Here is a 27,831-nt window from a genome sequence, read left to right on the forward strand (position 1 = left end):
TGTGTGTGTGTGTGTGTGTGTGTGTGTGTGTGTGTGTGTGTGTGGTGTGCCGTCATGCCTGGCTGGGCTGGTTGGCTAGTCAGCCCCAGGGATCCACTTTTCCCACCTCCCCAGCACTGGGACTTATAAGTATGTACCTCCATGTCTGGAATTTTCATATGTGCTCTGGGATCAGATTCAGGTGCTTATAGGATAAGTGCTTTATGGCTGAAGTGTCTCTTTGAGGCTCTGGACTCTTGAAGAGGACTTTCAGCTCTTTTGTAGAACTGGGCCTCTGCATGGAGGCCATGCTGTGCCACGGGTGTCTGTGTGAGTGGTGGTGGTAGGGTTGCAGCCACCAAGGGCTTGCTCCTGGTACAACCTTTCATATCCTGGGACTTGCCTCTGTTTCCTAGTGTGATGCCTCTGTGAAGGGCAGGATCCCATGCCACACCTATTCCAAAGGGCAGCCTCCCTGCATCTTCTACACTGTCCAGTGATATGAGATGTACCCAAGCCTACCGTATTCTGGATGTGATGCTGTTGGTTAGGTGGCCAAGACTCTGCTCAGGGTCTCCACCTAGGCCCAGATGATCCAAAGAGAGCTTCAGTCCATGTGTATTGCTGTTCTCCCTCTAGGATGAAGAAATGCCCCAGTGTCGCCAGTGAGGACTCTGTAGTGCTTGTAGGTCCTGCTTTCTCACATTCTTCCCAGATCACCACATACCAGACAAGGACATACAATGGGCAGCCTCTAAAGGCCCATAGAGCAGCCTGGCCCCAGCCCAGACAGCCTGGCCCTGACAGTCCCGTCTCTTCCCATAAATAAACCAGACGAGTTCTTCTGTCAGATGGTGTGGCCTGGTTTTTGTTTGGGGAGATCTGGACAAGAAGGGGCAGCAGACAGCCTCGGGTCCTGGCATGGCTGCCCGACCCAGGAATGACAGCTGGGCAGGCGGGCAGAGGACGGTTGGTGGTCAGCCTGCCCCGGATACCAGGGAGGCCCCCGAGACCAGAGCAGGAAGGGTGGATCAGAAGGGAATTAGGCACCAGGCTCTTGGGCATGTGTGTGAGAGATGCCTACAGAGGGATTCAAGCCTCAGAAACCTAGGGAAGTGACAGTCCATGGTGACAAATGGACTTTGAGAACACATCCAAACTTGGGTACCCTAGCTCACTGAATACAGAAGGCATATTCCCTCTGTATATCAGAATCACCCTCTGAAAGGCTTCATTCTGCCCATGGGGAAACCGAGGCTTAGGGAGAGGAATGGCTGATCCCATTCCCAACAGTGGAATGGCAGTCTGTGTCCCCGTATGCAGGGTCTGTGCATTTGCTCTTGCCTCTGTGGAACATGTCTCCTAGGCAGAATGTTTTCTCCTCACTTCTGTGGGCACAAGCCAGCATCCTCTGGAGTACTCATCACCTTTTCCCACTTTAAGGAAATTCTGGGCTGGGGGCAAGGCTTCAAGCTCCCTACCCATCAGCCAGCCTTTGTCCACCAAGCAAGCTCATGGGCCTTCAGTGTGCACGCATCCTTTCTGACCACTGGTCTCTCCTGGAGGAGCCTACATGGGAAGCAGCAGGGCCTGGCCACCTGCTCTCCCACCCCCAATGCTGAGTGCTTTCTCTGATTCCACCATTTAGAGACAGGATCCTGTGTAGGAGAAGCCGTGTCTCTAAACGTATAAGCCATGGCTTCCAGCAGCTATGTGGACTCTGCCTTGAGGTGACTCGGAAAATTCTGGGGTGTATGAATGTGTAGGAAATGTCTTAGCAGGAGCCCTAGACACCTCTAGAGACAAAGCTATCTCCTAACAGTTGTGGAGGGGGCCCCAGGCATGGATTCTGGCATGGACTCCTGTCTACTGTTCTGTGCTCTATAGATGAGAATGCCCATTCCAAAGGGACCGAGTTCTGTGTGACCATCTCTGTGAATGTTCAAATCTTATTACACTTATAGCTTTTTTATATGTCTGATTTTTGACCCCTTCTTGTTGCCAAAGCTTAGCTTTATTCTGGTGCTATCTCCAGCAATGAGCATGGACTCTGTGTGTTGTGTGTGTGTTCTGTGTGTTGTGTGTGTGTTCTGTGTGTTGTGTGTGTGTTCTGTGTGTTGTGTGTGTGTTCTGTGTGTTGTGTGTGTCTTCTGTGTGTTGTGTGTGTGTTCTGTGTGTTGTGTGTGTGTTCTGTGTGTTGTGTGTGTCTTCTGTGTGTTGTGTGTGTGTTCTGTGTGTTGTGTGTGTCTTCTATGTGTTGTGTGTGTCTTCTGTGTGTTGTATGTGTCTTCTGTGTCTTGTGTGTGTCTTCTGTGTGTTCTGTGCGTCTTCTGTGTATTGTGTGTGTCTTCTGTTTGTTGTGTATGGCTTCTGTGCATTGTGTGTGGCTTCTGTGTGTTGTGTGATTCAATGTGTTGTGTGTGGCTTCTGTGTAGGGTAACTTTGTGGGCTGAATCTTGCCTCCCCTCCAGTTTCATCTGCTGCAAACCTCCTACCTCACTTTAGAATGTGGTCTCACTTAGAAAGAGAACCCTTAAGGAGGTGATTAAAATGTAAAACTGCTAATCAATGAGACCAGCGTCCTGATAAGAAGAGATAAGGACACATATATACACGAGGGAAGGCAAAGATCACGTACAAGCCTGGTAGACAGAACTCACAAAAAGAATCAGCATGCTGGTACTGGGGCCATACACTTCAGCTTTTGGAGTTTTGAGGCTGAGTTTGTTCTACTTAAGCCACCCATTGGTGGCACTTTGATATGGCAGCACAGACACACCGATACAGAGGTTCTGTAGAGGTGGTTAATGCTGAGTCTATTAGGGCAGGGGTGTCTCATATGGTATAGGTAACAATGTCTGTAGGGCTTTGGACCCTGTGGATGAAGGTGGCTGATAACACTTTGGCTCCATTTCCTGGCCATCTGTATGCTTGTTTGCAGTACTTAGACTCCTAGAAACCTTGTTAGAAACCTTGCTGAGTCCTCCAAATAGCGTACATGTAGGGAATATGTTGGTACATCTAGACAAGGGCCCATGCCCGCCCAGCCCACTGACCAGACTATGCAACGTGGGGTCAGACATATTTTGGCCTCCAGGATACAGTCAGGAAAAAAAAATAAAACCTTGTAGAGGCCTTCAGAGAAGTAGGTGATGGCTACACAGAACTTTCTGGATTGAACCAAACACAGCATGGGCTGGCCCAGTTGGGTGTCAGCTCAGAGAAGGACCCGTGGAACTGTCCTGTGCATGTTCTTGTACTCTGCATCTCAAGGCCATCGTCTACTATGGCCCAGCTGGTAAAATGTGGTAGTTCAGAAAGAAAATTTGCACTTTTTGATAGTGTGGCAAATGTTCCCGCAGCGAGACTCATTTTTCTTCTTTAGTGGCGGCGCGCTCCGTTATTTATGTGAATGTTAATTTGCGACTGGGGACATTCCCCGACGTGGTCCTCATGCTGATTGAGACCTGGGAAATGTCAGCAGGAACATCTGGCAGGGACAAGCGTCAGCTCTTGTGATAGATCAGCAGGCCTGTTGTGGTCCCAGGGTCTGAGCCTGACCTGCTGACCTCTCTGTCCTGGCTGGGGCTGGCAGCCTGGTTGACCTTCCTGGAGGTCCTGCTCCTGGCTCTGAGCTGTGGGGATGAGGGAGCTGACTGGGAGGTACCCTAATCAGTGTCCCATATCTCATTTTCTGTTTTCTCTTTCTGCCCTTGCCCATTCACACCCCTCTATTTTCTTCAAAAAAAAAAAAAAAGTTATGTTTGATATTTATGCCGTTTATAAAAAGTTCAAAACCAGTGGGTGAAGCATTTGTCCCACAAGCACGAAGACCTGAGTTTGGATCCTCAAGATCCACATAAAGCTGGACATGCTACTTCTAAGTACCCCAAACCAACATACCTGTGGTCTCAGCGCTCCTACAGTGAGATCGGAGACAGCAGGGGGCCCAGAAGCTCATGGGCACATGCAGCGGTGAACTATAACAGAGTAAACAAGGTGGAAGACAAGGCCAAGACCTGAGGGTGCACCACTGCATGTGTGTGTGTGTGTGTATTCACACAGACTGATATGCATATGTGTAAGATACACACACACACACACACACACACAGACACACACACACACACACACACACACGGGAGACAGGAGACACAGAGATTACAAAAATAGAATACAGAAAAAAAATCAAGAGACTCACTTCAAGCCTTAACACTAATTCTTTCCAGGGTCCACACAGGTCCACATCACTGTTACTGTAACGTTGGCAAGAACGGACTATTTTGCTAGGGTGTTCTTCTTTGCTAGGGTGCACTCCAAACATGACCTCTCTGTTCACCCCCACTTAGCTGTGTAAATCGACCCTATTTTACTCCACACCACTGAGAGGCTTCACAGTCAGTCAGGGATGGGGCTGGCACTTGAGTTGAAACAGAGCGAGCTGGAGGTTACACTCTCTGTTGTCAGCTACACGAATATTAGGTGTGGAGCGGGATGCGATTTCACTCTCCACAGACGGGAGCTGCCTTCTCAGATACCCATGGGTCACAGACGTATGTCCCTGGTGTCACATCCAGAAAACCCTGTGGCTCAGCACACATTTATAAATTTAGTGATACTCTTCTGCAAGGCATAAGGCTCTTATTTTTAAAAACAAATTCATTTATATTTATCACGATAGAGGGTATTGGTTTTGGTCATGTGACTTATGCACTCTGATTAATGGTTTTTGTTTTTGTCGGTCTCTTGTCTTTACTATGCAGCCTGGTTTCAGTAATTTGGAGGGTTTGTATTAGTTTACTTGTGGTGATTTTTGTGGCTTTAAGTAATATTTATTTATTTATTTAGAGACATAAACTCATGTAGCCCAGGCTGGCCTTCAGTTCTCTGTAGCTGAGGATGGCCTTGAACTCATTATCCTTCTGCCTCTGTCTCCCAGATGCTGGGATTACAGGCTTATAGCACCATACTAATCTTATTTTTTCTTTCTTTTAAATACACACATATTTATTGACATTAGTAACTTTCTGCTAGCTGTAAACTCATCCACGGAAGATGGAAGCAATCAAGATGTTTTTGCTCTCCTGCATCCCTTCTTTGTCTTTTGAGGAATTTTCATTTTTTGGGGGGGTGGTGGGCACATCTCATTCCTCTCAATTGTTAAACGAACTAATGAACGATTTTTATGCTCCATAGCCTTCCTCTCCAGACTTCTGATCTGTAATCCTAATTCTCACAGTGACACGGGTACAGGGATCAGTTTCTGGTCCTCATCCCATGATTTTTCCCTTTCGGCGAGAATTGATATTGAGAGACTAGAGAGATGGCTCAGGGTTGAAGAGCATTTCCTGCTCTTCCAGAGAACGAGACCAGCTCCCAGCACCCAGGTCAGCTGTCACTCCAGCTCCAGAGGACCCAGTGCCTTCTTGGACATCTGCACTCATGTACACAGACGGACAGACAGACAGACAGACAGACCGACAGACAGACAGGCATGAAATCATGTCTGGGCTTCATAAAATAGAAGTGAGGAGCAATGGTGAGGTAAGGAGCCTTTGGGAAAACCTTACAGCACCCAAGTCCCTTGATGTGTCCCACAGCCCAAGGCTCTGACTTCCACAAGTTTCTGATTGAAGAGAAAGAACACCCGCTTGAAATCCCAGCTTTCTAAATGCCCATCATATAGTGGATGGACACATTAATGTAGCACATACACATGGTGGAATTGTTGTCTGGCTATAAAAAGGAACAAAACACTGATTATTCTACAATACGAGTCAACCTTAAAGACATTATACAAAGTAAGTGACTGTAGCCACAGACTCTGATTGTACTGCTTCATGTTAGCAAATATCCAAATATCCAAAGTATTCATAGATGCAGAAAGTAGATTAATGGTTGCCAAGGTAACTAAAGGCTGATGGGGTAAGAGAAGTTGGGGTGAAGGCAGGGGGATGACTGTCAACACATGTGGGCTCCTCTAGGGAGAGGGTGAGGTGCTGGCATTGAGAGCAAAAATAGTTTGCTTGTCCACATTCAATATACAGTTTAAATGCATGAGTTGTGTGGTCTGTGAATTGGAGTCCCATAAAGCTGTCATGATTTAAACAGTATCGGAACCTATGTGAAGTTATTCCCTTTACACTTGTGCTCTAAGCTTTCTGTTTAAGTTAAGGGAGTCTCATTTAGTGTGAATGAAAAGTTAACACATCTCTGATATTTACTGTGTGCGTGTGTGTGTGCATGTGTGCGTGTGCATGTGTGTGCGTGTGCGTGTGTGTGCCTGCGTGTGTGTATGTGTGTGTGTGTGTGCGTGCAGAAGCCAGAGGAAGACTTGGGGTGTCCGCTCTTTGCTTTATCCCTTTGAGTTTCCCAGTGAGCCTGGAGCTTGTCTGGTGGTTACCAAACTCCATTCATTCATCTGTCCAGGGACACAGAGATGTATACAGCCATTCCTGGCCTTTTATGTAAGTTCTCAGGATTGGAACTCAGTTTCTCAAGCTGGCATACAAGCACTTTTACCTACTGAGCCACCTCCCCACTCTCTTTCTCTCTTCCTCCCTCCCTCTCTCTCTCTCTCTCTCTCTCTCTCTCTCTCTCTCTCTCTCTCAATACCAAGTGGCAATCACAGTTCAGACTTGAGGTCTTAGCAGATAAAGGTATCTAGCTGGAATTTAATAAAACTGGCTAAGACAGAGATCACAGTGATGCTAAGGAGAGGCTTCACTTCGATGACCCCCTTGCCTATCCACACTGATTCTCCTCAGGGGGGAGGGGGTGGGGAGAAGCAGGCCTGTGCCTCAGCTTGCCTATTCCCTGCAGGGGAAAATTGTATTTGTGCCTTAACTTCTTGGAGCCTGAGAGGCCTCTGTAAATGAGGCATTCTGCCTGCTTGTAGGATTCCAGTGGCATTTGAATTTCTATTACCGTGTCTGGCTCACAGAGGTCCCTTCAGTGATACCAAGTGCCTTGGGAATTGGGGGGCAGTGACACTAGCATTGAGATACAAATGAAGGACATGTGTAGAGGGAAAAGGATGTGTGGGGACCCTCTCAGGGGCAGAGGGAGTGGCTGCTGTGGTTCTGTTGGGAGGTCTTGTACCTCTGGAGCTGAACTTAGCCTTCATCTTGCAGGCAGCAGGAACGTTGGGACTGTTTCCGGTTTTCAGTTTGCTGGTTTTCTGTGCACTTCCTCCATTCCTTCTGGGGCTGGTCCTGTTGGCCTTAAAGAGTGATAAAAAGCACCTAGCTCAGAGGTCACTGGCCTGACCTCTCACTTTGCAGAAGAGATGGAAGGCATGATCCATGACAATGTTTGAAACTGGTCGCCTGGCTCTATGTCCGGTTCTCTCTGCCTGCCGCTCTATCCACGTGGCCCTTCAAAGCACTGTGCATCCACTCGGGTTCTCTCTGCCTGCTGCTCTATCCACATGACCCTTCAAAGCACTGTGCATCCACTCGGGCACAGATGAAGTTCTGGGGGCATATGACTTTTGTAGCTTCTTTATCTGAGCCCAAGAAACTAACTGGGCAAGTTTAGGTCAATAGGAGAGTAAAAGTCCCAGAGGGTATGAGTTAGGTCCAGAGAGGCAACAATGTCCAACTGTCTTCAGGGCTCTGTGGAGCTCAGGCAGCCCTGTCTAAGTCTCTCCATTCCAGTCGATCCTGGGGAGCTCAGGTCCAGCCATAGCTTCCCACTTCCCGGGAAGACAGAGACATAAACAGGAATTGCTCCATGGGAAGGAGAATGGCTGACACTTGACAAGAACTGCATGCACCCATTTACTCCAAATGCTCAGGGTGGGCCAGCGAAAGGGCTCAGCCGGTAAAGGTGCTTGCTGCACAAGCCTGATGCCCTGAGTTTAATCCCTTGAACTGACTCCACGAAGTTGTCCTCTGACCTGTGCATGTGTATTGTGGCACGTGCACATTCCCCCAAATAACCAACCAGCCAATGATAAACAAATACATACCTTAAAAAAAAAAAAAGCTTAGAGAGAGCTGGGCAAGCATGAGCCCAAGTACAAGGGTGCTCTACAGGTAGATCTTTCCAGAAGAGGTTGCTCCAGAAGGCACAAAGCAGGAGCTGTTAGAGGTATATGGGAGGGGGGCGAGGGGAGTTAAGTGTCTTCTGACTCCATGGATTGTGCTTGCCCACCTTTCTGTCACTTCCACACAGTGCTGGCCCACTCCTTGCCCCACCCCAGCGGTCACCTATTTAAAAAAGGGGGGATATCAATGTGCAAAAGTGTTGCTTATGAGGCAGAGCTAGACCAAGTCCACTGTGGTTTCAAGAGAGTGGCTCAAATTGTCTGCAGCCCTGCTGGGATTTGAACAGGGAACAGTTCTCAGGAGCCCGCATGCTAAGTGCTGGACCCCTGCCAGTGGTGCTATTTTGGGAGGTTCTGAAGATTTTGATCGAGGACCCCCCCCCGGAAGTGCACCTCTGGAAGCTTTACTTGGTTCTCAGCCTCTTCCTTTCTCTCTGTTTCCTGTTCCTGTTCCAGCTGAGGATGCTCCTCTGCCTCATACTCCTGCCAACATGAGGTTCTGTGCAAGCACATAGGGACAAGCAGTATGCACGAAACCATCCAGAACCATGAGCTAAAATAAGTCTTTTCTCCCCTGGTCACAGTTTTATGACTAGTCAGGGAAGTCCTTTTCCAGTAAAACCCCTAGGGTTGCTCTGCTCTTACCCCAGACTCTGAGAAGGCAAGCCATGCCCGACCGAACAGGCTTTGTCAGGAGGTGCCCCAGAAATGGCAGATCTGATCTGTGTGCTGCTCCCTCTGTATCTGTAGGAGTGTGGGGGAGTAGCAAGTTCAGTGGGCTAGTGTGTCAGTGTACACAGTTGTGTGCATATAAGTAGAAGCTAGAGTGGGACATCTAGTGAGCTGTCAGGAGCACCTGTTCCCTCCTCCTCAATCCTGGGATTACAGGATTTGAACTTAGGACATCATGATTGCAGAGCGAGCATGCCTATCTACTAAGCTGTATCCCAGTTGTTCTCTCTTGATTGTCGGCAGGACAACTCAGATGAACACATGACAGCCTTCGTGCTGGAAGCTGCAGAAATGATGAGTTTAAGCCACAGACCCGGTTGCATTTATGCATGCATAGGAGGTACCTGCAACCTCTGGCTCCCATTCGGGGAGACGCTGAGGGCAAGCAGCCAGCTTTACCAATGCGAGTAAGATGCCCACTTGTGTTTCCTATGATACCCCAGCTATGAACATGTCAGAATTTGAACTGCTTTAGAGTTCAAAGTAGCGGAGCATAGTCTTTGGATTGTGATACATTTTTTAACTTTGAATTTCCATCTCCAGTGACTGCTTCACCATCCATCAAATGGCAGGGAGGTGGACGTAGAGGCAAGGAGGTCAAGTCTCATTGTATAATTTGCTGAGATCTGAACACTGGCAACTTGGCTTGGTGTTTCAAGTATGTCTGGGCTTGGGGAACTTGCCCTGTCATTGAGGCATGGGACTGAGTCCTCTCTGGAAGCTTCCTTTTGCCCCAGGGTAGAGAGCATGGTTGGATTTGACCAACAATCATGGCCTTGCTGAATGACAGTGGGGGCCAGGGTACCAGGCCTTCTGCAAGACACCAGGCTGGACAGACATGGAGTGGGATGTAGCAGACTCCCAAGAGAGTGCTCTCCAGGCTGGCGTGTTTGAGAGATCTTTTAAATATTTATTGAGTTGGGAGAGGGAATGGATTTTTATTAATAAAAATTACATGTAAAAACAGATACACTTGCCACTGGCAGCAGGAAATCAAAGTCCTGGGGGGGGGTGGAACCCACAAAAATTAGCTCATAGTGTGGGCCTTGTTCCCTTGTCAATTTTCTTCTGCCGGATTTCAGACAGCTGCCTCTGGGATGCATACTAAACTGTCAATCCTTTACGTCCTGTTAATGAACACTGTTCTCTTTTGGATGAGCCCCTTGTGTAGCATTATTCAGGTCATTGGAGGATGGCCGGTTGATGACCTCAGACTGGCCTAATCTAGATAACCCCCCACAGACCAGCATAAAGATTCATTTCCATGGCAACTCTAAATCCCATCAAGTTGACAAGATCAGTTATCACCATCAACCTCTGGTCTTGGGTGGTCATCTCTCCCTAGAGATTGTCATCTGTTGGTCTTCAGGATGATAATGAGTCATTGATCTTGGGTGGTCATTCATCAGCCTTGGGGATAGTTATTCTTTGTCATCAGCTGGGATCTTGCATTGGTGTTGGAATGGCCACCCATTGGCCTTCTTGGAAACACTTTCCCATTGTGTTCACACATTGGTCTTAGAGATAGTCATTCATTGACTTAGGAAATGATCATTCGTTGACTTTGAAAATGAGTAGCCACTTACCTCACAAATAACCATGGAGTGTGCCCAGGTGATGGCCTCACAGTAGTCATCCACTAGTTTTGGGAGGAGTGGGTAAGTGCCACACAGGTTCATCAATATGATATATGTGTGCATTTCATGACACGCAACAGAGATGGTTTGTAGGATCGTAGCTGTTAAGGAACATGTTGAAGACCTCTATCCAAGAGCACTGTCAAGTTGAGGTCTCTGGTCCTGTAATAAAACCCGAGCAAACTTCACACTTACCTTAGATTTATTTCTGGGTCCACAGCACCCTGGCTGCCTGACCTTAGGTCAGATGGCAATGCTCCCCACGTCTCTAGTTCTTGGTTGCTAAGTGGATCAGTTGTCATTTCCCTTGCACAATTGTTGGAGGAGCATATGAACCCAGGGACATGCCCAGAACCAGGTCACCCAGGATTCTAGTGCCCTTCATGTAGATAACTATTGAGCTTTGGCCTCCTAGTGGACACTGTGCCTCACTTCATCCCTGTGACCTTCCGCTAAGAGTCTTGTTGAAGAAGAGAGTCTGACCTGTGAAAGAAGACCCTAGCCTGTCTTTTGATATCCATCAGCCAAACATGGCTACTCCTCAGCAGGTGAGGCCTGGTCCTCAGGGCCTGGGGCTGTACTGCACATGTCTACCAGCCTGGAATGCCAGGATCTTTCCAGAAGTGGTGGCTACTCTTTGTGGATATGATGCCCTAGTGTTCCTCTCTCATTGCTTCAATAGGGCTCATCTTTCCCAGGATTCCACCTATGAGAAACCCATCCCAGGAGGCCTGAGCTCTGATTCTCAGACTCTGCATCCTTGGAAGGCCTCTTCATTCTCTGAGCCTTAGTCTCCTCATTGGAAATCAAGCAGCACAGATGAAATGCTTGACTAGAGACTCATCAACAATGTGTGCCCTGGTTATCCCAGGCCTCATATGCTTCCATAATAATTGTGGTAGGGGAAGGATGACAGATCCACCCCACTTACAGTTGAGGAACTAGAGACCTAAAGAGCTTTGGTGCTGGGTGGTGGTGGCGCACACCTTTAATCCCAGCACTTGGGAGGCAGAGGCAGGTGGATTTCTGAGTTTGAAGCCAGCCTGGTCTACAGAGTGAGTTCCAGGACAGCCAAGGCTACACAGAGAAACCCTGTCTCAAAAAACCAAAAAGAAAAAAAAGAGCTTTGGCATCCTGTTTGAAGTTACCCATCCAGGAAAAGGGTACCAGGAAGCCAGTAGGCCAGACTCCCAGATTAGCTTGTCCTCTGTTAACCCCACAGGGGTTGATTCCCATATTCATTCAAAGGCTTCTATTAATAAAGACAGATTTGAGATGCCTGTCTCCTCTAAAACCACATACATGGGAACCATCCATGGAAGGAACTCTTGCTGTCATAAACATTCTCGGCACGCACCAGTGGATGGGGACTGTCCCGTCGTCCTTGCCACCATGAGACTCTCAGAGGACATGTCCTGATGCTTGGAGGTCAACTGTTCACTCAGCCTGTAAGCATTTTCTCCATCCTTCCATCAGGGCTTGTAGTGCCCTGGGACCCAGAGCTGAGTCATACGTATGGGGGCCTAACGACTTCCCAGCAAACCCTCACCCACCACAGTCCGTTGACTTCATTCCACTTCCATGGCCTCCTGGCCTCCCTCCTTGCCACATACACCGTGGATCCTTGGGGGTCTTCTGCTTTTCCTCTTTCTATGTCATTCAGAATGACTCCTCTTCACCAGGCCACCCACTTGGCCATAGTATTTCTTAATGCTGCTGCCGTAACAACTGACTTACAAAGGTCAGAAGTCATTCTCTCTCAGTTATGGTGGCTGAAGTCTATAGTTAGCATGGCCTGCTTAAGCTCCAAGTGTTTGCAGGGCTGAGCATTCCCCTCCTCCAGCTCTGTGAGGCTGCGGACATTCCTTGTACCTGCAACACGTTCATCTGTCTCCCAGGGTCACATCTCCATCTCCTCTTCTGTGTCCTGCCTCCCTCTTACCTGAAGGTAGGCTTGAGATAGGGCTGGCTGCACTGATCATCAGGGCAATCTTCCGAGGTATAGAGCCTCAGCTTAGTCCCATCTACAGAATCCCCTTTCCTTTATATATGCTACTTTGTGATTACGACCTGGATAGATGGAGTAGAAGGACTTTTCAATCAACTTTCAGACCTGGAAGTACTTCTGGTCCTGACATCTCTCTCCTAGTAGAATTAGATCTGTTCCTAAGTCTTGTACCAAATTTGACTTCCTCATTTTCCTCAAATCTATATGCCTCATCCAGGCCCTGCTCCCAGACTCCCAGGCACCTGCAGCTTGCTCTCAGCTCTCCATAGCCTCTTACATTCTTCCAGTCTATCCTGTTCATAGCAGCTGTGAGTCACGTGGAAACCTACAGTGCATTATGTGCTATGAGTTTTACCCCAGGTTCCCAACCTCCCAAATAGTGAGCTTGTCCCATTGATGGTGCCTTTCTATGTGATATTTCCCTCACCTACATATGGCTCTCCTCTCCAACTTTTCTGGCTAATAGGAAGAGTTGGGGCAGGTTTTGGCTAGAAATTATCCTTGTTTTTTGGAGTCTGGGCTTGATACTATGCTCTGAATAGCTGACTCTTCCACCAGCTCTTGCCTGTGATGGAATCACTCTTCCCTAGTGAGCATTACCTTCTGATACCCAGGCTCTCCCAAGGTGAAGCCAGCAGCTATTGCTGCATCTAGCATCCTACACTAGACTCACACCGATGGCAAATGCTTGGCAGGCCCCAGCAGAGTGCCAACTGCACTTCTGTCTGCAAAGCTCTTAGCTGGTAACAACATAAGCTCTATCGAGCACCTGAAGATCAGGGAGAAGAGGATGGCCTATACAGCTACTCTGTCCTTCTTGGTCAAGAGGATGATGTGACAAATGCCATTTGGGTTATTTGGGGTGTGTGTAGGGGAATGATGAGTAGTTTCTGAACATCTGGATGGGTGATGCCAAAGGCTGTCTGTACAGGAACCCCAGTCAATTCCAGCTAAGTTCAGGCAATAGAACTGTTGATTGTCTGGGAGAACCTGAAGCTCTGTCATTGGTATGGACTCCCCTGCTTCTTAAATCTGAATAACAGTGGAAGCTGTACAAATCTCCTGTAGGTCATCCTTGGGTGATGTGGAGGAATTACATGCCTAGGCTAGACAGTGTGAGACTTTTGACTTCTAGATGACAGACCAAGGAAGCAATGTGTGGAAACTGGAGTGGTTATGGGGTCTGTGAGCTGGGTGGCACCAGGTGCGCCCATCAGAGAAAGGATCTTTGGGAGGCTCTGATGTGAAAGGGAGAAGAGGGGTTTATTAGCAGGTATCCCAGGTGGGAGCAGGGACTCCTAAGCTAGTGTATGGCAAGTTTGGAGGTCAGTGGCTCAGCTGTGTTCATATACAACCTTGTGTCCACTGTGAGGCTCAGAACAGGTGAGGGCTGAAGAGCCTGGAGAAACACAGAACACACCTGAATGCAGACAGACCGGTTGGCAGGAAGCCTCGGAAGCCAACACTTGTTCTAGAGTCTGGCTTTAGGGCAAGGGTGGACAGAGGGAGGGGGAGAGGGCCAGCCACAGAGGTGTGTCTGTCTGAGGTGTCAGTGGCCAGAGAGTATAAACTGGCATTTGGCAGAGCTGTGTTTTCCAAGAAAAGCTGCAGTTTCTTTTCCTTTAAGATGTACATTGTATAATTTTGATTGTGAGCCATTTCTTTAGCAGAGCACTGGTGGCACACACACTTTGAATCCCAGCACTTGGGAGACAGAGGCAGGGGAATCCGTGACCTTGAGGCCAGCCTGGTCTACAGAGAAAGAGAGAGTTCCAGGACAGCCAGGTCCACAGAGAGAATTCCTGTCTGTTTTATGTTGAGGTGTATTTTTAGTTGTATATAAGCAGGTGTCTGTGGTGGGTGTGACCATTCAAATGGTGTTTCCATGGAGACCAGCAGAAGGCATTGGCTTCCCTGGGGCTGCAGTTCCTGGATGTTGTCCAAGAAGCCCAAGATGAGTGCTGGGAACTGAACTTGGGACTCTGAAAGAGCAGGGGGCAGTCTTAACCACTGAGCCACGTTTCCAGTTCCTGCAATTTCATTTTAAAAGGTGAAATCTTGTCATTTTAGTGGTTGGATTTACAGCATTAAAAAGTATTATTTGAAGATTTAGTGGTGGCTCACTGAGTTAAAAAACGCTTCCTGTGCAGAGCATGAAAGCTTGATTTCAAATCTCCACAAACAGGTGGGTGTGGTAGTGTGAGCGTCTATAATCCTAGCATCCTATGGGAAGGTTGGAGAGGAAGACAGGCGAATCCCCAAAAGTTCATAGGCCAGCTTGCCTGGCACTCGCCGTGGAAAGACAGCAAGGGGACCCAGTTTAAACAGAAGGGGAGGCATTGGAGATTGGACTCTGCTGTGCCGTGGCATGCACTGGTGCTGTTGCTCAGTTAAAAGAAAGCTTGCCTAGGATGTGTAAAGACTTGGGTTCTACTCCCCAGGATAGGGCATGGTAGCGATCATCTCTAATTTCAGCACTTAAGAAGTAGAGACAGTAGGTTAGAAGTTCAAGGTCAACTTGAGCTACATGGTCAGTTTGAGAGCCCCACCCCCCCCTCTCTCAAGAAAGTATTGTTTGGGCTGAACTAAACATGTTTGTGGTAGATTCAGTTCTTGGCTGGCAGTTTTGACTTGTGTCTTGGAGCAACTCTGTGTTCCAGGAGGTGGCCTCTACTTGATGCATCATTGTGTCCTCCTAGGTCCACACTGCAGCTATACTTGAACTCCTTCAGGCTGTTCTTGACATTTTGGGTTTAGAAAGAATTTTCTGGAAGGTGTATGGATCTGTGGGGTAGGGATGAGAGAGGAGCAGAGTCTCTCTCCCCAGATGCGGCTCAGCACCTTTCTACCGCTCAGGCCTCCACGTGGAGTCTGAGCAGATGAGGACTCCCCTGCCTGTGTCCTCCAGGTCTTAAGATGTTCCAGAGGGCAATACTACCCCCGGAGGGCCCTCCTTGCTGCTCTTCTTCCTCTATCTGTGCTCTTCTTCCTCTATCTGAACTTCTACACTTTGCCTCTGCAGGCTGGTCTGATCCGGATGGAGGAGGAGGAGTTCTTTATTGAGCCTCTGGAGAAGGGGCAGATGGATCAGGAGACTGAACAAGGCCGGGTACATGTGGTATATCGTCGACCGCCCACTCCCAAGCTCCCTCCTGTGGACGGACCACAGGCTCTGGACACAGGTAAGGCTTCTGGACACAGGTAGGCTAGGTGGAGAATGCTGGACGTCTCCTGACTGTCTGTTCCTAGTTCCCAGGGAAACACAGTCCCCATCTACAAGGCCTGACTGGAGGCTGAAGCTGAGCTCCAGCCCTACTGGCTTAGGAAGGAGTCAGTTGCCTGCCTGGTTGGATGTGTGGCGTATGGCTCTAGGGTGTTGAGGCAGAGGCCTCCAAGAGTGTTCACAGGTCTAGGGTCCTCATAGAAAGAAGAAAAGTCTGTCTAGTGACATTCTGTGAATACTGGGGAACAGGAGAGAGCTGTGTCAATACAGATGGCATTATGTGACCTCTAGACAGCCCCCGTCTCTGCTCCTGTATTGCCACAGTCTCTGTGATGGTGCCTGCTTCTATCCCAGAATGTCCCTGGTCACTCAATAGAAAAGGCCCCAAGTATTCTTTCTGTACACCTCCCACCCCAGGACACACCTTGAAAAGACTCCAGAGTAGCTCCCACAACTTCAGTGTCTTCCACACACACACTCATGGGGTCTTATCTTTTTCAACTTAGAATCACAGGGTGCTTTAGATCCTGGAGTATAGGAGGAGCTTCTTAGTGGCCTGAGTGACTGACTGCCCACCTGGCCCCACGGGTCTTATCCAGACAACCTGACCTTCCCAGAGGTCTCTAGAGTTTTGGTACTGGATTGTACAATGGTCCAGGTTAGGCCCTGAAGTGCTCTTGCAGGTCCTAGGGTCTCAGTATGTGGATGAAGCCTCCTTGCCTGGGCCTGGCTTTTGCCAGGCAGCTGGGCAGCTGGATGCTTAGCTCTTGGCCTTGGACCTGGACCCCAGACTGAGGAAACGCATGAAAAGTGACAACAGCAATGGGCAGGGATCCCAGAAGGTTGGACCAGACACATTTGCAGGTATCTCGTTAGTAGCCTGGATGCCGCTGGCGGGCGAGCCACTCCCTGTGCTATGATTTATTGAAATTGTCCCCCTACTCTATGGCGGCCCAGCTCATTTATTTTAGTTCCTTCTCACACTCTGGTTTGACAGATCAATTGGGCGCAGCCTGGCAGGGCACCATTCTAATTTTAAGGCACCATGTCAGGTAACCTCAGTAAACGAATTGTTCATTGGGACGCTGGTGTTCCCAGGAGATAATCAATATTTCTAGCTGTCCCTTCTTCCCTGGTGATGAATAGCCATCTCCCTTAGCTGTCAAGCTGGCTTCTGGGGGCTACCTGCTCCGCCTTCCCCAAGCCTTTGCCTTACTCTCACCCTTTTGATGTCTATATGAGAGCAACCCTGGGGGGCTGGAGGGGAAATGGGCACAGGAAGCACCCCAGGCCTGGACCAAGGCCTCCCCCTGGTCTTGTTCTCTCGACAGCTAACTGCTTCTGGATGAAGTTGGCTTTTGTTTCCTTATAACAACTGACAGGGGTTAGAAAAGTCTGTCAGAGAGCTCAAAGCCGGCCACTTTGGCCTTGATATTACTTCCAGTAGAGCTGGCCTCTACTGGAAGAGTCTGGACGGGTCTGGTCTTATTCTCCCTACTCCTGGGCTCAGGCAGGGTGAGGTGGAGCTGGCACTCACTGGAGAGCTGGCTGTGTGCCCTTGGCTGTGTCTCCAATCCCAGATTCCGTATTAGGCTTATCTGCCTGCCCTACAGCCCTTCCCCCAATGGTCTAGCTGGCTTGGTTTTGTTTTTTTGGACTGTGCTTAGCATTTTGGCATCTTCTATTGAGTCATCCCTCTGCCTCTCGATCCCATATACACATTCCCTAATGAGAACTTGGAACTGAGAACACAGGAGAGGAATTTCAAACTCAGAATCAACCCAGAAACTACTGACCCCAGATGGTGCTGGGTACAGCCAACTACCCAGGTCAGGATGAAGCTGAGCTGGAAGGTGGGGTGGGTGGGGCTTGGCCATCAGACCTCAGAGGAGAAGAGCCTCTGTCCAAGGCTGAATGCAAGGCAATATTCTCAGGCTGCTAGCCCAGGCTCCCCAGCCGGGAGGAGCCCAGGCTCTGTGTGAGGGTAGGTAGGAGCCTTGGACTGTAGTTTCAGATCACAGGATTATACTCTGAGGGCTAAGCCTCACTTCTGTGACTTCTTACCCAGTGTCAGCATGATGAGACTCTGTATCCCCCGAATGTGTCTGATGGTTCCCAAATGGCCTGTGGCTAAGGTCGACTCACTGGCTGGAGGGGGTCCAGACCGTTTAGGCCAGAGCTGGGCCAAGGGCCCGGAGTGACCTCAGGCAGTTCAACTTTCCATCAGCTTAGGCCCTGACAAGGCACAGAGTGGCAGTTGCGGACTTAAAAAATCTGTGTCCCATGGCTGGGTATAGCAAGCCAGCATAGCTTAATGTGCCCAGGACCTAGGGGTTCACTACAAAGGTTTTGCTTGTTTATGTATAGGAGTGGCTATTAGGTGCCTTGAAAGTATACTGGAAGCTTGGTTACTCCCCCACCCCCGTTAGGAGGTGGGGCTAGCTTGTGGTGTCTCTCTGCTCTCATCAGGGGACTCACGGAGTTGGTTGGGGCTCCCAGGACTGAATTCATTCTTGTAAGTGCAGATTTTTATAAACTGAGCTCACTACATATGCTTCATCTCTTTCACACAGCCTTTCTGCCTCTCTGCTGTCTGACTCATCCAAGGGGATTTGCATGAAGATACTAGCACAATGCCAGTGAATGTCATGAACCAAATGAACCTCAGTTCCTACCTCATGCGTTTTGTTGTAGCAGCACACAATAGACTCAAACACCAGGGGACTTAATTAGCCCAGATTATGTTTTGGTTATTATAATACAATACTTGAGTCGGGGTAACTTTACAAAGAAAAGGGTTTTTACTTAGCTGATAATTTTGGAGGCTGAAAGTCAAGATCAGGTAATCCTATTGGCTGGGTCTCTGGAGATGGACCATGGCAGGGTTGCATGCTGAAGTAAGAGATCACATCATCAGGTAGGAAGCCAACAAGTGACACATGAAACCAAAGTAGGGTATCTGGTGGGAACCTGATTGATGCGGGCTGGAGAAGGCCGACTGCCCGGGCTACAGTGAAGCTGGGCTGGATGGTAGAGTAGACAGGGGTTTGGTCATTGGAAGAGATTAAACTGTCCAAAACTAAAACCCTGGGCCTCAGTCCTGAGCTGTAAGCCCATACCATCCCAGTGAGAACTCAGGCTGCTATGAGTCTACCCCGAGGCAATCACGGCATACGGGTTCAAGACACCCCAATGAGTATTGATAGAGCAGTGGAAATCAAGTCTCCTTGATTCTGGGTCCATCCGTGGACCTTGTCCCAGCTTCCAACTGTTGTCGACTTTGTCTGGGGTCCTTGGCTATGGAGCCAGTACTCGTGAGGACAACAGCTGAAGCCCTGGCTGGGCCAGAAGACCCACTCTGCACTCGGAACGGAGTGATCTTGGCATGTAACTCACCCTTAAGCATAAGACAGCTGCGGAGCACTTAGCTGGGTAGACACACATTATGTCATACCTTTGGGGACCAGAGGTCACTGTCGCTGAGCTGAAGTGGAGATGTGGGCCGCGTCACACTGCTTCTGGAGATACTAGGAGGGAATGTGTTGACTGTCTCTTCAGGCCCTTGGCTTGAGGGCACATCACTTCAGAGGCCACCAGAATTCACTTCCCCTCTGTCTGGGTATATGTCTCATCTCCCTATGTCTCCTCTCCATCTTGGAAGGTTGATTCCATTTAAGTTTCTCTGGGTGACCCAGGTGCACCTCCCCCACGTCAAGATTCTTGATCTAATCACATCTGCCAAGCGTTGTTCTGTCTTGGAAAGTGTCAGAGACAGGTCACAGGAGTCAGAATTCCATCTCTTCAGCAACTCCCTTTCAGCTGCATGCAGAAGGTGAAATCTGAGCTGGAGAAGCCGTGCACGGAGCAACTTGGTCCAGGCTCAGGCAGATGTCACCCAGCACCTGGGAAGGCCAAACAGATGAGGCCACATACACAGAGCAGCTGGCCTTGCTGTTGGCATCAAAGGCTGTCTCTCCACTTGGGATTCTGTTAAGATCCCTGTGTCATAGTCTAGATATCCTATCGCCCTTTCGTATACACAGAGCTGTCTGCACAGTGTCCCACTATCAGGACCAGAGCTGCAGATTCAGAGACCTTCAATGAGACAGCAGCAAGCATCATCCACTCTTGGCCTGGCTTCCATTCCCTTCCCCCATTCTTTCCCAGTGCTGTGAGTTAAACTCAGGTCCTCACGTGTTCTAGGCAAGCATCCTACCCCTGAACTGCATCCCACCCTGTATCTCCATCTCCTCTCTTTACTTCCAGTATAAACACAGACAACAAAACATCTCTGTAAAGATAAAAGCAGCAGTATGGATGTGTCAGTGTGTAGCATATGGTCCTCGCCGTGCCTCTGGCATAGGGTGGGACCAGAGACCCCATTTAAAGTGGGGGTTTTCCCTTACTTCTCTTGTCCTTACTCTCATAGATCCTCATGGATCTGGGGCAGCTGAATGTTTTAGCATCAAGAGAATTCAGATGATATTTTTTGTTTGTTTGTTTGTTTGTTTTGTTCTGAGACAGGGTTTCTCTGTGTAGCCCTGGCTGTCCTGGAACTCACTCTGTAGACCAGGCTGGCCTCGAACTCAGAAATCCACTTGCCTCTGCCTCCCAGGTGCTAGGATTAAAGGTGTGTGCCACCACTGCCTGGCTCAGATGAAATTTTTTTCTGAGTACTCTCCGGCATTTTAAAATGTGGCTTCAAACTTCAAAACAAAACAAAACAAAACAAACAAACAAAAAAACCCAGCATGGTATGGACCAAATAAAACAGGCTCCTCTCACTCCTCTCATTGGCTGTGGCTTCTGAGATGCAGGGGCTGAAGCAGCTTCAGTCTTCTCCATTGGGCTGCTTCCCTGGGGTACCCCTGACTATACCTTGAGATGGAAATGAGGCAGGTGGTTCCTGCCCTGGGAACCTGCTTCTGGGTTGCTGTGCCCTCAAGCCAAGCTGTACACACTGCCCCAGGGCTGAAGGAAGTCAGACAGTCCTGTGCCAGTGACCTTGGCTGCTACCTCCTTTCCAGAAGCAGCGGGTGCCAAGCTTCTGCCCGCTGCTGTCAGGCTTGGGTGTCCTCCCTGACGGGCTGAAGTGGCTCCACACCACGAGAGCTGCTTTTGCCCTGCTGCTGCCAAGGCAGGCCTGTAGAGAGAGGATGAGGCACAGGCACCAACTGGCTCCTCCACGTGGATTGAGTGACCCAAAAAGTCTCCACCTGTTGGCCCACAGCCAGCCCTTCCCCTAAACAGGGAAGCCACCCCCTCCTGACTAGATTTCAACCTGCTACCTTTCCTTGAGTTCAGGTCGGAGTTTTCCAGGCTTCAGGGAACCATGCAGGGCAGAGTGGGGGTGGGGCAGAGCTGATGCCTGGGGCCTTAGTGGGGGCTATAGATAGCTATAGCTCACCTAGGATCTAAACAATGTCCTGTATGAACTGGATAGCCATAAAAGGTCTCTTGGGACTTGATCGAGCATTCTGCATGGTGTCAAGCCTGCTCAGGCTGCCAATGGGCTGGAGGTTGGAGGGAGGAGTGCCATGGGGGTGGGGTAGAACTGAGGCCTTAGGGGAATAGAGTAGAGGCTGTCTGGATAAGCCTCTGTCTGGGAAAGGAGGTATAGGGACTCTTGGGAAGGCAGATCACCAGGATTCAGTTCTATATACATGGGGGGTATAGGTAGAGGACTCACCACAGATGAGGTCTGTGTAGTGGGGAGTATGGAAGGAGATTTGAGAGACCAGAGAGGAGATACAGTGGGGAGGGGGTGCAGACTCGCTGGTAACCAGATGAGGGAGCCATTTGGCCCTGCAGATAGATGTTCAGACCACACTCAGCCTTTTGTGCCAGTTGCAATAACACTATAAATTCAGTGGCTTAAAAGAGCATGATGTATTTTCCCAGAGCCCCGGGGGTCCAGAATTAGAAGATGGGTCTATGAGAGCTTTCCCCAGCCTCTCCCAGCATCTGCCTGGTGGCTGCCGGCCTCCCTTGGCTTGTGGCTGCACAGTACTGATCTCTGTGACCACATTGCTTCCTCCTCTTCTGCTGGGGACAAGTTTCCCTCTTCCTCACCATTATGAAGGCATTTGTAATGACTTTTAGGGCCTTCTAACATAATTTTGGACAACCTCCCCATCCCAAGGTGCTCAATCTAATCTCCTGTGGTAACAACGGTGGATTCTGGGGAATAAGTTGTGGACACCCTGGGGCCAATGATTCAAGCCACATGTCTAAGTGTTGAACCCTGGGGTCGCAGAGGAAGGTGAAGAGAGGGCTCCAGCTGGAGCTGGACTTAGGACTGAGATCTGAGATCTGGCCTTGGCTCATATACCGATACCAGAACCCTTCTTTGTATCTCAATGAATTTTTTTTTAAGATTTATTTACTTATTATATGTAAGTACACTGTAGTTGTCTTCAGACACTCCAGAAGAGGCCATCGGATCTTGTTACTGATGGTTGTTAGCCAGCATGTGGCTGTTGGGATTTGAACTCAGGACCTTCAGAAAAGCAGTCAGTGCTCTTAACCACTGAGCCATCTCTCAAGCCCTGAATGAATTTCTTGAACTTCTTGCCAGAGGCCTGGGGTCCAGCTCTTTTGTGTGGTGACCCTTTTTCTTCCATGCCCTGTCATATCTGTGGTCAGCTTACAGCCCTGGATCCGGTACTCAGTGCCCTTTCAATCCCTACCCCCATTCCTGCAGCCTGGGGACCCAAGGAAAGCACTGATTGTGAAACCTGAGGCAGCTGGCCTGGACGCCAGGAGGCCTATTTCAGAGCTGAGCACACCCTTGGCAGAGGAAGCAGTGTGCCTGTCCCGAGGGCTGGGCCCTTGGGAAAACTTTGGGAGATGCCAGGGTGGTGATGTGGCCTCACAATGGGAAGGGTGGGCGGGGGCTGGCTCTGGGAGAACCCGAGGCTGCACGTTCCCTGAGGCCTTGAGATGTCTAGGGACAGAACTGTCAGCAGAGTTGGCGGGGCCCAGCCCCTTAGTCTGGCTGGCCTACTGGTTTGGGGGTCTGTGGTATGGAGTGCTGCCCTGTAAATTCTTCTGAGGCTATAAAGGCAGTAGCCATTTATAGGACAGCTCAGGCTCCATCTCATACCTCAACAGAGATAAGATGAGGTCAGTCTTCATAGCAGTCTATGCCTGGCACCCAGTCTGACCTGTGCTGACAGTCCTGCGTGCCTGGTTGCTCTCTTCTGCCTCCAGTTTAGATTTAGCTGAGCCTCAGGATCCACCCCCTACTCCATTACTTCTCTGATTCAGTGAGTTCTGGTTCAGGGTTAAGGACTGCCAGGAGACAGTAGCCTGGGGAAATCTTGTATTGTTGGTTTGGTTCCTAGATAGATGACCAAGGTCATTTAGAGGACGGCAATCTCAGTCCTGACTTGGCCGTAAGCCCCAACTCAGATGCAAGAGACGGTTCTTAAAACATGACTGGCGTCTTTTGAAGGAGCTGCCTTGCTAGTAGAGCTGCTCCCAGCAAGCATGGGGGCAGTTTAGTGGAGGGCACAGCATTGCGTGGGAGCTAATTTGGTGTAAGGGAGAGTGTATATGGGTAGATCCTGTCTGGCTGAGTGACTGGTGTCCAACTCCCCTGTGACTCAGTTTCTCCATCTCTAAATAGGTATGGCATTGAGCTGTTGGGGTGAGTCGAGATCACCCTTACGTCTTTGTCCCGAGCCCGTCTTGCTCCAGTGTTACGATTCCAGGGACATTTTCCTGGAACCTCAGGTTCCCTCAGCCCTCGCTGTCTCTTCTCTATTGCTGTCTCTTCTCCAGACACAATGAATCGATGCTTTGCCTTACTTGCCCCGGATTTGGGTTGCAAATGTCCCCCAAAGAGCTTTTCTGGCGGTACACAGTGACCACGCTGGTTTCCAGACAGCACATAGCTCAGAAATGAAGTGCCGTTCACCTCGCAGGTGTGCCTGGAGTTTAATTAATAAGGCTAGCCGTGTCTGGTGGTTACGCTGGCCCTTGGGTCGCCAGGTCTGCTCTCTGCAGGTTTCCAATACAGCAATTGCTGGAAGAGATGTGATGTCTCTGGGGACAAGTCTGCATGTGAATAACATTTGTGCTGGGGACAGAATTTTTTGGGTCTACTCGGACCACATCTTGGAGGGCTAGGGAGATGGCTAGGTTGATAAAATATATGCCCCACAAGGGTGAGGAATGGAGTTCAGAACCCAGCGCCTATATAAAACACAAGGTGGACCTGGCACCTGGCCTGTGATCAAGGGTTTCAGAGGTGGAGATAAGGAATCCCTGAGGCAAGGTGGTGATAGATGAGCTGAATTGACAAGCTTCCTGTTCAGTGAGAGACCTTCTCCCTTAAGTAAAGTGGAGATGGATTGAGTAAGAAACCCGATATGAAGCCTTAGGCCTACGTGCTCTGTGTGTATTTCTCTCTCTCTCTCTCTCTCTCTCTCTCTCTTCCTCCCTTCCCCCTCCCTCCCTCCCTCCCTCCCTTCCTCCCTCCCTCCCTCCCTCCCTTTCCCCCTCTTTCTCTCTCTCTCTCTCTCACACACATACACACACCCCTTGGGACTGGGCAAGGCTCATTCCATGTACCTGTTGTTTCCCGTGGACAGCTGTAAAAGGTACATGGATTCTGTGTGTTACAGAGGTATAGGCAGCAAGCCATCTATGGCCTGTTCATGGACAAGAGCCTTTGGGAGGCTCAGAGGGTCCCAACACAAGCCCTGAAGTCAGCCACCATGATGGCAGAGACAGAAGCACACATGCAGACACAGCACAGAAACAGGACTGGGGCTCCAGACCTGAAGGTGGCCCATCCAGAGCAGCCGGAGACCTCTGACCACAGGCCCTGATTCCTCCCCAGATTCTCAGCAGGACATCAGGCACTTCAGGCAGCCCCAAGCCTGAAGTGTTTTCTATAAAAATTTCCAATTTTCCTTGACCCATTTCTCTTTGAAATGAATCCCAACCAGCACTATGCACTTGGCTCCAATGGAACGCTGAGCTGGGGAAAGGTCATGCACTTAGGTAGAACAATGCTGGTGTCTGGTCCTCTCCTCCCCCCTTGGGCTTTATTTTTCTTTTCTTTAATTGCACCCTCTCTCCGGCCCAAGCTGGAGCATCGTGGAGCCATGAAAGGGTGAAGATGGGAAACGAGTCAGACTCCTCATCTGGCTTCTGTAGTTATTCTAGGTCTCAGAGCTCAGAGATCACGGGAGCCCCAGGGCTCTAGCCCCTACTATGCCTGGCACTGGGCCTCCTGCTCGGCTGTCACCACCCCTAGCCTCGAGTGCCCCTCTCCCCAGTCTTCCCTCATGTTACTGTCTTGCTCTAGTTAACTTTGACTCCCTTGCAAATGCAGTTCACTGAGGGAGGACTTGCCCAGGTTTGCAGACTGCAGCATGCAGGTCATCCATTCCAGCTCACACACACAGAGAGCAAACCCTAAGCAAAGTCAGGTTACTTCACCAGAGTCCCAGGCTCAGCCTGCTGCTGGTCCTAGAGTGATCATGCAACACTGCAGTACATGGAATACTGTTTTGTGGATGGTAGATTCTTTAAGAGGTGGGGCCCAGCAGGGGAAAGTTAGATCACTGACTGTATTCTCTTGGAAAGTACACTGGGACCAAGCCTCTCGGGCCTCCTTTCTTTTTCTTGGCCACTGTGAAGTGAACAATCTGGGTTACAAACTTCTACTGTATTGTCCTGAGTCATCACAGGCCAAAAGCCACAGGCCCAAGGACTACAGGCAGAAGTTCCTGAAATGGTGAGCTACAATAAACCTTTCTTTCTGTGACGTCTACTGCCTCAAGTGCCTCAGTCTACTGCCACAGTGATAGAAAGGTTAAATAGGCTTCAGAAAATGTGCCCCAAGCTGGTGGGAGAAGTCCAGCCAGAGTGATTTCATGACAGAAGAGCATACACCTGGAAGACAGCCTGCTAAGGCAAGGGCTTGCAGGGCAGGCCAAGTTTTCAGAAGTTGGGCTAGAACCTGGGGAGGAACTGGTCTGGGAGCTGGGCTGGTGTGGGGGCCAGGGAGGGGCTCAGTGATGCCTAATGAGAATGCTGCTCCCCAAATAAGCTGGTTAAGAGAAACAGTAACACTTCTCAGAGAGGAGCCTGGACTCAGAGACAGCCCCTGCTGCATGTGCATTCTCTTCATTCATTCATTCATTCATTCATTCATTCATTCATTCATTCTCTCAGCACCTCACCATTGTGTTCATCCCCTGTGCTAGAGTTAGAACTGCAGACAAATCCAAGCAAGGCCCTCCTGTCCTGGAACAGTCTGGCAGGGGAGGCGCTGTGGGTAGAAGATTACAGGGTATGGATCCCTGTGGTCAAATGTCAAATGGGTCAAAGGACAGAGGTAGGGAAGCAAGGGCTGTGTTCCTGGTCTTGGGTGTGGACAGCCTCCTACCCATGATGTGACCTCGTCTGAAAACTGGAGTTGGGGACATCCTAGCAGCTGGCCTTGGATTCTGTTCTCTGAATAGGAAACCGCGACTGACACCTCAGAGGGTGAGCTGAACCCCCTGATTGTCTCCAGCTCTGGCTCTGAACATCAAACCCATAGGCATTTGCTGAGTGACTGGCTTATGAATTGAAGCCCCGAGTACCATCTCATTCTCAGAAGCGGCCAGCGTATTCCCTAGGCCTAGTTTCTCTAGTCTCCTGCAGCAGTGTTCTACTCTCCCAGAGGCAACAGTAATGATCCTTGCTTTAGCTTGTGAGTCTTTGATTACTGGTGATGATGAATGCTCATCCCTGTCTGATGCCTCTGTAGATCCCTTCTAGTTAAGTTCCTTGCCGGTTTCTCTCCTGGGCTTGAGTATCAGGATCCACCTTTTATCTGCTTGAGATACTGACTCTGTGAGATTTGATGGAAACCTCTTCCCTGGGTTGCCATTGCTTGTTTCTGGTCTTGGTAGTTCTTTCCTTCTTCAGAAGTCTGGGTGATGTTCTTGTCTCCTGGAGCTGAGTTCTCCAGTTCAGGAATGAGTGTATGGTATCAGGCTGCAATTTCATCTACAGGCTTGTCCTGGAAGCAGGGGAGTGAACCAAGGCTCAGAGATATAGACAATAGGTGGATAAGGACCATAAGAGCATTTGGTAAGTGCTTCCCCAAGTGATCCCCACACATCAGGATTCTTGTAATGAGCCCCTGGGATTGGTTGGTGCTCCCAATTTGTCCGCTTTACAGATAGGAAACTGAGAGGCTGTGACAGTTGTTCAGGTCATAGGTTATAGAGTCACAACAGAGACTTTAAAGCCAAGACATCCAACTGCTCTTTGGAGCATAGGGAAGTGGGCCTAGACATAGCCTCAAGGCTGCTGGAGGTCTGTGTGGAGCCCTCTTGGCCAGCTCTGAGCCTGGGCAGCTGAGAACTCAGCCGGCTCAGACCCAGCTGAAGGCCGGCCATGCCTGAAATGCTTCTTAGCATCAGGCCTGCTTCTCTCGGCTTCAGAGCTGCAGAGACTGAAGCCCAGCGAGGCTGAGTGAGGACATGTCTCCCGGTCACGGAACACATTAGCTGTGGGGAGACTCTCTTGCTTGTAGGGAATTCTCAGCATTGTGCATAGTAGCTGGCGCTCAGTCGGGGCCTAAATACCCATGAAAAGAAAGAGTGAATAAAGCTGCCTAGAAAGCCTGGCTGCTCCATCCTGATTCCTGAAGCACAGTTGTCCCTCGTGGGAATCTGCAGGCTTGCTGAAAAGGCTGGCTTTTATCACAGTGAGGTTAGGGTACAGCCTGCACTTTTGTGGCTCCTGGGCTCCTGGCTGCAGGTCCCTAAGTCTACAGAGGTGAATGTCACTGGTGCCATAGGATATGGGATGTTCATATACTTTATTGGTCCTATTTCCTCGTCCCTGACCAGGCTGGCTTCACAGATGCCCTATCAGTCCTACAATGCCCCGGACCAGAAGGGTCCCATGCCTGCTGCAATACTCTCCTACCATTGTCTTGGAATGCATAATTGCTCTTTGCACAAGGTGCCTTGCATATTTCCTTTTGTAAACAATATATTTGGTTCTACTCATTACTCTATTCTGTGTCAGTTTCGTCCTGTGGCCTCCTGAAGCTGTGGTCCGGACTCCACAGCTACTTCTGGGCACTACACAATGGCCAAAATTAGGGGTCTCAGTAAATGCTCCCTTCCCTCTGGGCCTGGCAGCTCTGGCTTTCTAAGCGTTAACTCTTTTTTTTTTTTTTAAA

General features: G+C 49.6%; 1 protein-coding gene across 1 annotated transcript in view; it reads left to right on the top strand.

The window, feature by feature from the left end:
- Adamts2 (ADAM metallopeptidase with thrombospondin type 1 motif 2) overlaps positions 1-27,831 on the top strand; it is a 219,480-nt gene that overhangs the window by 54,456 nt on the left and 137,193 nt on the right. Inside the window, exon 3 of the mRNA XM_031351754.1 lies at positions 15,429-15,588. Coding sequence (XP_031207614.1) covers positions 15,429-15,588 — 160 coding nt within the window. The remainder of the gene's footprint in view (positions 1-15,428; positions 15,589-27,831) is intronic.

This window comes from Mastomys coucha, unplaced genomic scaffold (assembly GCF_008632895.1).
Source record: "Mastomys coucha isolate ucsf_1 unplaced genomic scaffold, UCSF_Mcou_1 pScaffold5, whole genome shotgun sequence".
Taxonomy (NCBI): domain Eukaryota; kingdom Metazoa; phylum Chordata; class Mammalia; order Rodentia; family Muridae; genus Mastomys; species Mastomys coucha.